Consider the following 8,555-nt stretch of genomic DNA (forward strand, 5'->3'; position numbering starts at 1 on the left):
ATTTTTCCCTGCTGTGCAGGGGTTAGGCTTTTTTTTTCTTGAGGCAATGTTTTATGGCCGGATGCCCTTCCTGACGCCAACCCTGGTCGCCTCTTACGACACACAGGGATATGGTACACCTATTCTAACCGGGGCATACACCGGGACCAGTACACTGGTACTCACTTCGCCGACCTCGGAAGGATGACAGGCTGAGTCAACCCCCTGGTGTTAATTCAGCAGCCAACGGGGCTTGAACTCAGGACCCTCGGATCCCAAGCCGCCACCCTAACCACTAAGCCAACACCAGGCTTAAGAATCACATCTAATGACGTCAGGAAAAGAAAAGAACACCCTCGGATCTAGGGTCATGCTATCAGTCATGCCAGAATATCAATGCTGGGTTAACTCCTGGCTATCACAAAATGGGAACAAAAATAAATAAATAAATAAACCAGAGCCTGTGTTCCACGCGTTACCAAAGGATAAAAGTGAGAGAAAGCTACGTATTCAGAAAAGACTTAAGGAAAGATGATATTTATGGTGGTTATGACCTCATTCATGAACACTTTGAGGGTGGAGGAAAAGCATTCGGTATTTGAGTCCCAATAATATTTTTTTTCTCCTGTTGTCAATACAACGCAGGCCACTCTCGCGTTAGCGATATTGGCATTCTTGCCACGGTTGCCAAGTGAGGGTTGGCGAGAAACTTTGGACAGGAATTTGTAGCTTGTTGAGGATAACGGCGACGACTCGCCTGTTATTTATGAAAGATGGCGTGGGAGCTTTAACGTTTACAAGTAGCGGATGCTGGCAGTCAGGTACAATGGTTTATCGACCATCTGAGGGATGGCACACACGTTGATTAATCACCCTGTGTGTGAAATAGCTGGATGACAGTTTATACATGGGCCAAGATTTGAACCCAAGTTCAACAACATACGGGCGAGTGTGCGTACCTCGAGGTGACCCTGCCATCTCCCATGCTATTATTACTATCCGCCCGGTTTTTGGGGAAAAAAAAAAACAAAACAAAACAGGTGGGGGTGGGACAGCTGTCTGTCTGTCCGTCTGTCATCTCCTCCGAAACGGTTGTGCAGAAATTCACCAAACTTAGTCGTAATGATCACCACACGGCAAGAAGGTGCAAGAAGAGTGCATTTTGGCCCCACCCCCCCCCCCCCCCTGGGCAGGGTCAAAAGGTCAAATATCACAAAATGCAATTACAGGCACATTATAAAATGATACTTTGCAAATGTCAAATGATACATTGGAGGACACACAAAATATGGAAAACAATTTTTATGATTTGACCCCCAGAGAATGAGGACTTAGGGTAACAGGGTTCCAAAAGGAAAAAGATTTTTAACAACAATGACAACAACAACAAAAAAGTTCCATTCAAATCAATTTGACTCAATTCCTCTGAAAGTATGAACAAATAATGTGTTGATTTTTTACCTTGCCGGAATATAAGATTCAAATGAGACACCAGGGCTATTCTCTCTGCAAGCAACCAGAGTTCCCATAATGCAGTGCTTGTGCAGCTTAATATGTATGGACTCTAATGGAACGTTTGAAATCTTACTATAATGGATGAACGAAATATACTATATACCATAATGAAATCTTCCGATACAAACATGGATGTCACCAAAATTTAGAAAACCACCTCAGCACCGATGAGTCTGGCATTTCATTGAGGACAATTGGCAGGGTCTTCAAGCAGCCATCAAACTTCTTGAATGGTCTCCCATCTCTACTTTCACCATCAATTCATCCAGGGAATTTTTTTCAAAGAAACTTGCTCGCTCTTCATGCACAGATTTATCCCATCTCATCTTCAAATGTCCTACCCTTCCTACTGGCCCATGGTACACTGAAGCTTTTGGCGAGGCAGTTGTCCTGAAACAACTTGTCTTCGCCTCATGGAAGGCTAATCCCACTGAAGGCAATCTCAGATCCTTCCACAAAGCTCAGAACAAGTGTGTGTCTCCCCTCAGGAGAGCCAGGAAACATCTTTCTAATCTCAAATGTGAACTCTCAAGCCTGTCTCCCTCCTCCAAATCCTGGTGGCGTCTTGTTAAGTCAGTTTCTGGTGTATGTTCCCCCTCCATCCCCTCCCTTACCTAAAATGGCCACACAGCTGACTGCACGTGAAATAGCTGAATGCCTAAACTCTGTGTTTGCTTCTAAATCTTGTGTCCCAAACCCATCGCTTTCTGTACCCACCTTACTCAGTCACACCCAGCTGTCCCGGGACTACATGTCCTTTTCTTCTGACAAAGTGGAGAGCTTGCTGTCAAACCAAGACTCAGATTCTGCAACCGGTCCAGATGGCATCAGTCCTTGTGTTGTAAAAACCTGCTCCTCTGCTCTTGCTCAACCTCTCTCTGTTCTATTCACCCTCTCATTTGCCCAAGGTCATTTGCCATCTGTTTGGAAATCAGTAAACATTACTACCCTGCATAAAAAGGTGTAAAAACTGATCCCTGCAACTACAGACCAATCAGCCTTCTTTCAATTATCAGCAAGGTCACAGAATCCATCATTTTTCTGACATAAATTCCTTCATCTTCTCCAATGGCTTGATTTCAGACCATCAATTTGGATTAAAACCAGGTCACTCAACATTGAGCATGCTGCTTCTGCTTTCCCAACAATGGATGGATGTACTAAATGTCAAAGATGATATCAGAGCCATTTCCCTCGACATATTACGTGCTTTCGATCGGGACTGGCACCCTGCCCTGCTCACCAAACTCTCTTGTTATGGTATCCAAGGCAATCTCCACTCATGGCTCGTGGACTCCTCTCCTGTCGCAGTCAACGTGTGCTCAAAATGGAATTCTCTCATCTCCTCTTCCCATCCAAGTTGGAGTTCCTCAAGGCAGTGTTCTTTGCCCTGTGCTTTTTTCTGGTTTTCATCGATGATCTCTCAGACTCTCTAGAAAATCCTCTATATATCTCTGCTGATGACTTCACCCTCTGCCATACCATCTCTCATCCCTCTGATCGTCAAGCACCAGCCTCGTCACTCTCTGCAGACCTGGATAATATCACAAGCTGGTCAAACACTTGGAATGTCTTTCAATCCTGACAAATCTCACACCCTCATTGTGTCTCTCTGAAAGGACTGTCTGGAAACCCCCACCATCTACTTTCTCAACAATCCCCTTGAAGAAGTCCTTTCATTCAAGATTTTGGGTCTCACTATCTGCCATGATTTTTCGTGGGAAAGCCGCATCTCCAAGCTAGCCTCCAAAGCCAGTTGCTGACTGAGCATCCTACATTGTGCAAAGTTCTTCCCTGGCACACCTGAACTTCGGACCATTTACAAAGCTTTCATCCGCAGTCTGATGGAGTACTGCACCCCCCTCGGGGTGGTGCTCCTGCCTCACACGTGGCTCGACATCACAAAGTGGGAACCAAGGGTTTTAGGATCATTGGTATTTCCCACGATGAAGCTAAACCTTTGGGTCTCTCACTTTCTCACCGAAGGCAGGTCAATGGTCTTTCTGGCTTCCAGTCTCCTTTCCGGCCTGCCCCCCCCCACTGCTTTGTCTGTGATCTGTCCCCCCTACATTTCCACAAGGCACTCAAAATACTCCAAAAAACCCCTTCTGGTGAAACTGCCCAAATCAAGAATCACTGTTCACCTTCACTCTTTCATTCTTCTTTTTCCCCACCTCTGGAACAAACTCCCACACACTCTTCAATCCCACTCCTCCCTCCAGGTCTTCAAAAGAGCTGTTCACCACCATCTCATATCCTTCTCCATCCTAAATCTTGATCTTTACTATCCCCGTTAATCCACCCCAAACCCACCTCCTTCCTGAAATTCCCTGTAGTACCATCTCATTTACTCTGTGTACCCTGCCCCATCCCTCTCCCTTCCACAGATCTCATATTGCCTCTGTTCCCCACCATTTTGTGCTTCCCTCTCCCACCCATCTCCTGCGTGGTTATATGTTCTGTGTATTAGTTCTTACACGAACCTCAACATGGTATCCAAAGGAAAAAGAAAAAAAAGAAAAAAAAAAACCTCAAAATTGTCATGTGGCAGAAATAGTATCACCTTTGGTGCTAGCTGGTATTACAAATCTTCTTCCTTTATCTTATGATATGGAATATGACATGCTGTCATCAATAATATTTCTTCTAAAGATGACAAAAATTATACAGTACATTTCCAAGAATGTGCTGCAGCATCTTGCTCACTGAAGGTGCGCTGAGAAGGGTACACCCACCTATAGGGTGGGAGTACCCGCTCGTAAGCTTTAATAATCTGTAGCTTAATGTTTCAGGAAGGATTCAAGAGAATATGGAAAAAATCTCGACTATCACAAAAGATTTGTGCAAAAACAGAAATGTTGCAAGAAGTTTTGTTTGAATTACACCATGGTGATGTGATTAACCAAAATCAAAGCTGTTTACCTTCAATGGCCTATGATGAAATTCTCAAATGCTTAAAACAATACTGCAATCTCAAAACACTTATTCACCCATCATGCCAAAAGTCTCAGTTTTCTACTGCCTCCTCCTTGGACCCCCTGCTCTTTCCTTTTGTCCCCCACCCCACGGTTTCAGAAAGGCACACATGGTCCACCATCAATTCCCTTCTTGTGAAACTCTCTAAATCCAGGATCACTGCTCACCGAGACTCATTCGTTCCTCTTTTTTTCCCCCCTCACCTGTGGAACCAACTTCCACATTCTCTTTAATCCCATTCTTCCCTCCAGGTCTTCAAGGCAGCTGTTCACCAGCATCTCAGAACATCCCCAAGCCAAAAGCTAAATCTTTTCTACCCCTGTTAACCCCCTCACCCACCAACCTCCAAACCCTCCTCTTTCAGAGTTTCCAGTTTTTCCTTCCTGAGAGTTTGCTTCTGTATCCATCTTGTTCACCCTGTGCATCCTCCCCTACCCCTCCTTCCTTATTTGTCCAAGTGTCCCTTTATTTTGTCCCTCAACCCTGCTGTTGGAGTTTTCCTCCTCTATTTCTACTGCTCCTGTTCTGCTACGTCCAAATCTGTTCCATGTTCTTGCATCCCCACATACCTACACTTTGTATACAAAAAAAAAAAATAGAAGAGAAGTCAGGTGTACAGACTTAAGTAATACAAAGAAGTGTGGTCTTAACAAAGCTTTTAACATCTCCTTGGCCCTCATGAGATCGATCCTGGAGTGCAGTCTTGCATCGATTTATTCTTGAAAAAAAACAAAGGAACTTTTCCCCCCCACAGGCAAATAAAATGGGATCCTCCAATCAGAATAATTTATGTGTACGAACGTGTCCTTCCGAATTCCTCAAGTTTTCAGCGCAATCAATAGAGGACATGAATATTAGATGAATGATTATGAATGAATAAGATTACGGTTCTAGCAAAATATGAATCAGTACTTGGGTGAACAACATCGATTCTTACACCTGGATAAAATGTAGGTCACCAACGGGTAAGCATTAATGGGGGAAAAAAAAGTCACCAAGAGAAACACCAAAGATCAAAATACATCGACAACCCATGGGCCAGGAAAATATATCATAGTGTGGATTGTAGACCAAGAGTGGATCCTCAAAAAAACTATGTATGGTATAATGGAATGCGTGACTGTGCATACATGGATTGGCCGATATGGTATTCCCATCTGAGCACTTGGCTCATTATGAGATCTCAGATTCAAATCCCATATACTGTTTACATCCATGCAAGAACGTAAACTGGTCCTTGTAATCAAGTTGAAAGTATATTTATTTGTCTTACAATGTCGTTTAGACATGTCGCCTCGACAAAACAAACGTACAAGCTCCTTCATGATCTTTAAACGCTGTAGGAAATAAATAAATAAATAAACAAACTGCTGTTATGAACCATTCGTACAATGATCCTCACTCAGACTCTGTTCATAAAAGTAAGATGTTTAACAATAAATAAATAAATAAATAAACCAATCTTGCCAAAAGGAAGACTTCTTTAAGGTCACACTGAGGTGAACAGAGCTGCTATCCACCAGGAGCGACTCCTTGAGGAATATCTGCCTACGAGAGATTCCGATGAGAATCGTTCTACAGAGTAACCATGAAAAATATGCGTTTGCCTCATAACGTCACCAAATGACGTCATAATGTCTCAAGCTTGACATATCTAGAAAGCACTCATCGAGGTGTTCAATTTGAGGAACTACACGATATGGTTCCTAAAACTTGAAAATTTGACCTTGGGGTCAAATATGTTTGACCTCAGGCGTTAACCATGAAGGTCAAGGCCGATCGCCACCAAAAATTAATCAGCTGAGCGCCAGACCATGAACTATAGTCCCATGAAGTTTGAAGACGATCCGATCAAAATTACTCAAAAAATAAGGGTTTCGTCGACTACCCTGATTTGCGACAAAGTGACCTTGACCTTTGACCTTCAAAATTTTATGCACTGAAAGGGACCTCTATAGGCCTCTGATATGCGAAGTTACAAAAATTTCCAATGATAACTGTGCTCTGCAGAATTTTTAATACGTGATTACAGACAAACAAAAAAAAAAACCAAAAAAATAAAAAAAACATACAAGCTGACTAACATATCTTGCAAAAACTTCGTTTTGGCAAGATAATAAATAAATGAATAAAAATCCAGCTTATATTTCTGAAATAGGTCAAAGACAGATGAAGAAAAACATGTTGAAGACCTTCAGTAAAAAGCCTCGAAAGTTACTGTACCATTCACAAATACATCCCTCCCAATCAATCATGGTTCGCTCACCTGGAAATTACCGAGTAACTGCCCCCAAGACAAAAGTGCAGCCCCATCTTTGCTAAAATGCTTCGGCACGTCGCTGTACAATAGCGTACTTTCACGACTTCCGGGCATCATACCTGCAATGTGCGCAGACGACAAAATGTTCATTCATCATGGCCAGAAACAAAAAAAGGACACTTTGACGCAGACACAAATTCAAGCAGACCCGTTTAAAATTCCCACTTCATAAACCTATGGAATTCTGGAGGCTGCAGAATGCGGCCTGGAATACAAACAATCTTTTTTTGTGGACTTGCGCATTTTTGGTGGTAATGCTTCAATCAACAATTCATCCAAAGAAAATGCAGCTGAGAAGAGAGCTCAATGAATGAGGAGAACCGACCTAAGAAGTAGATGCGGTGCGAGTACAGGTCCGAATCGGTCCAGCGCACGAAGCGAAAGTCATGCGGTGCCTTGCTAACCATCTGGCTCTGCTGCTTACGACTCGCACGAATCACATCCCGCAGACCCTCCCAGGAGCGGCGTGCCACCCCGTAGCAAGTGAGAAAGGAGGGAACTTGAACGTCCTCAGCGTCCACCATCTCGTTGCTCTCGGACAGTAGATCCGAAAGGGTATGCCACATAACACCACTGTCAGTGGTGGTGTCACCATGTGAAAAAAAACAAACATAAACTCAATATCGCTGATATGTCTGATTACAGCGTGTACACGATTAGCAACAAGAAAATGGTGCAAGATAAATGTGCATGACGAGTTTCACGATCATTTGCAAAATATTTGGTAAAGTTATAATTAACCTGCTAGAGCAGAGCATTCACACAAGACGCACTGTACAGTACATGTTAAGGGACACCTGATTCATGAACGGAAAGCTATAAACACTTTTATTTATTAAAAAAAAAAAAAAACAGACAAGATTGTTTTCTTGTGTCAGAATCGGTATGAAATGAAAACAATTACGGGACTTTCGAATGTTCACGAGGCCTTTTGTGCATGTGCTGTGTGCACATTTTCAATGACTAGTTTCTGCTCACCGCGCACTTTTAACCTGCCGTTACTAGCGTGAAATATGTGAGTCAAATATCCCTGGATGAGAGATATCGAGTTCGTGCCATTTCCTGTTATTACAAGTGAGCAGCGACAGCACTAAAAATTTACTGTCGTTTGTCTGTCTTGTGGCCCCGGAACCAAACAAACAAAACAGATTTATAACAGTCCACGCAGCTCCCAATCCCCTCCTCCCAACCCCAAACATGATTACCAATAAATATCACCATTTAAAAAAGTTTATTTCAAACTCACCCTGGACATCACAAGCATCAGATAAAGTGCTTCCTTTCGGTGTTCAGAAGCACCCAATCCAGATACACAAGATTTTTGTATTTTCATGTTGTAAAGACGTCCTTTGCCAAAGAGTTGGTTGCTGTTATTTGGGAATGACGCACAGCATCATCTTTCCAATTGCAGATGTCCATTAATTAAATCACCAAGCCCGCCATGTTCCCAGGATGCATTCCTGCAAGGTTCAAAGTCCACTCACTCGTAGCGACCGTCGGGAGTTTGGGTAGCACACGCTCATCCACTCGGGCCTTGCACCGGCCCACAACGTCGGGAGCTTGCAGTATGAGCAGCTGCCCGTTCAGGAAGCTGAGAAAGTTCTCCAAGTCTTTCGTTGTACAGTGACACAAACCTTTCTCAAGTACTTTTCCAAGTAATTTTGGCTTAGTTTTGAAGCTTTGCGAGCCGTTTTCGGTAACAATCCTGATCTCGCAAACAACATAATATACTTTAGGGTGCCCCGAACATCGACGCTTCTCGGGG

The 8,555-nt window shown here is 43.3% G+C and overlaps 1 protein-coding gene across 1 annotated transcript in view; it reads right to left on the bottom strand.

The window, feature by feature from the left end:
• Positions 1-8,555, bottom strand: part of DPP9 (dipeptidyl peptidase 9) — a 43,846-nt gene that overhangs the window by 33,373 nt on the left and 1,918 nt on the right. Inside the window, exons 3-4 of the mRNA XM_085846279.1 lie at positions 7,116-7,363; positions 6,737-6,849 (exon numbers count right to left, since the gene is read on the bottom strand). Coding sequence (XP_085702405.1) covers positions 6,737-6,849; positions 7,116-7,363 — 361 coding nt within the window. The remainder of the gene's footprint in view (positions 1-6,736; positions 6,850-7,115; positions 7,364-8,555) is intronic.

This window comes from Eptatretus burgeri, chromosome 11, assembly GCF_056783735.1.
Source record: "Eptatretus burgeri isolate ZD-2024b chromosome 11, Ebu_testis_v1, whole genome shotgun sequence".
In the NCBI taxonomy this organism is placed as follows: Eukaryota; Metazoa; Chordata; class Myxini; order Myxiniformes; family Myxinidae; genus Eptatretus; species Eptatretus burgeri.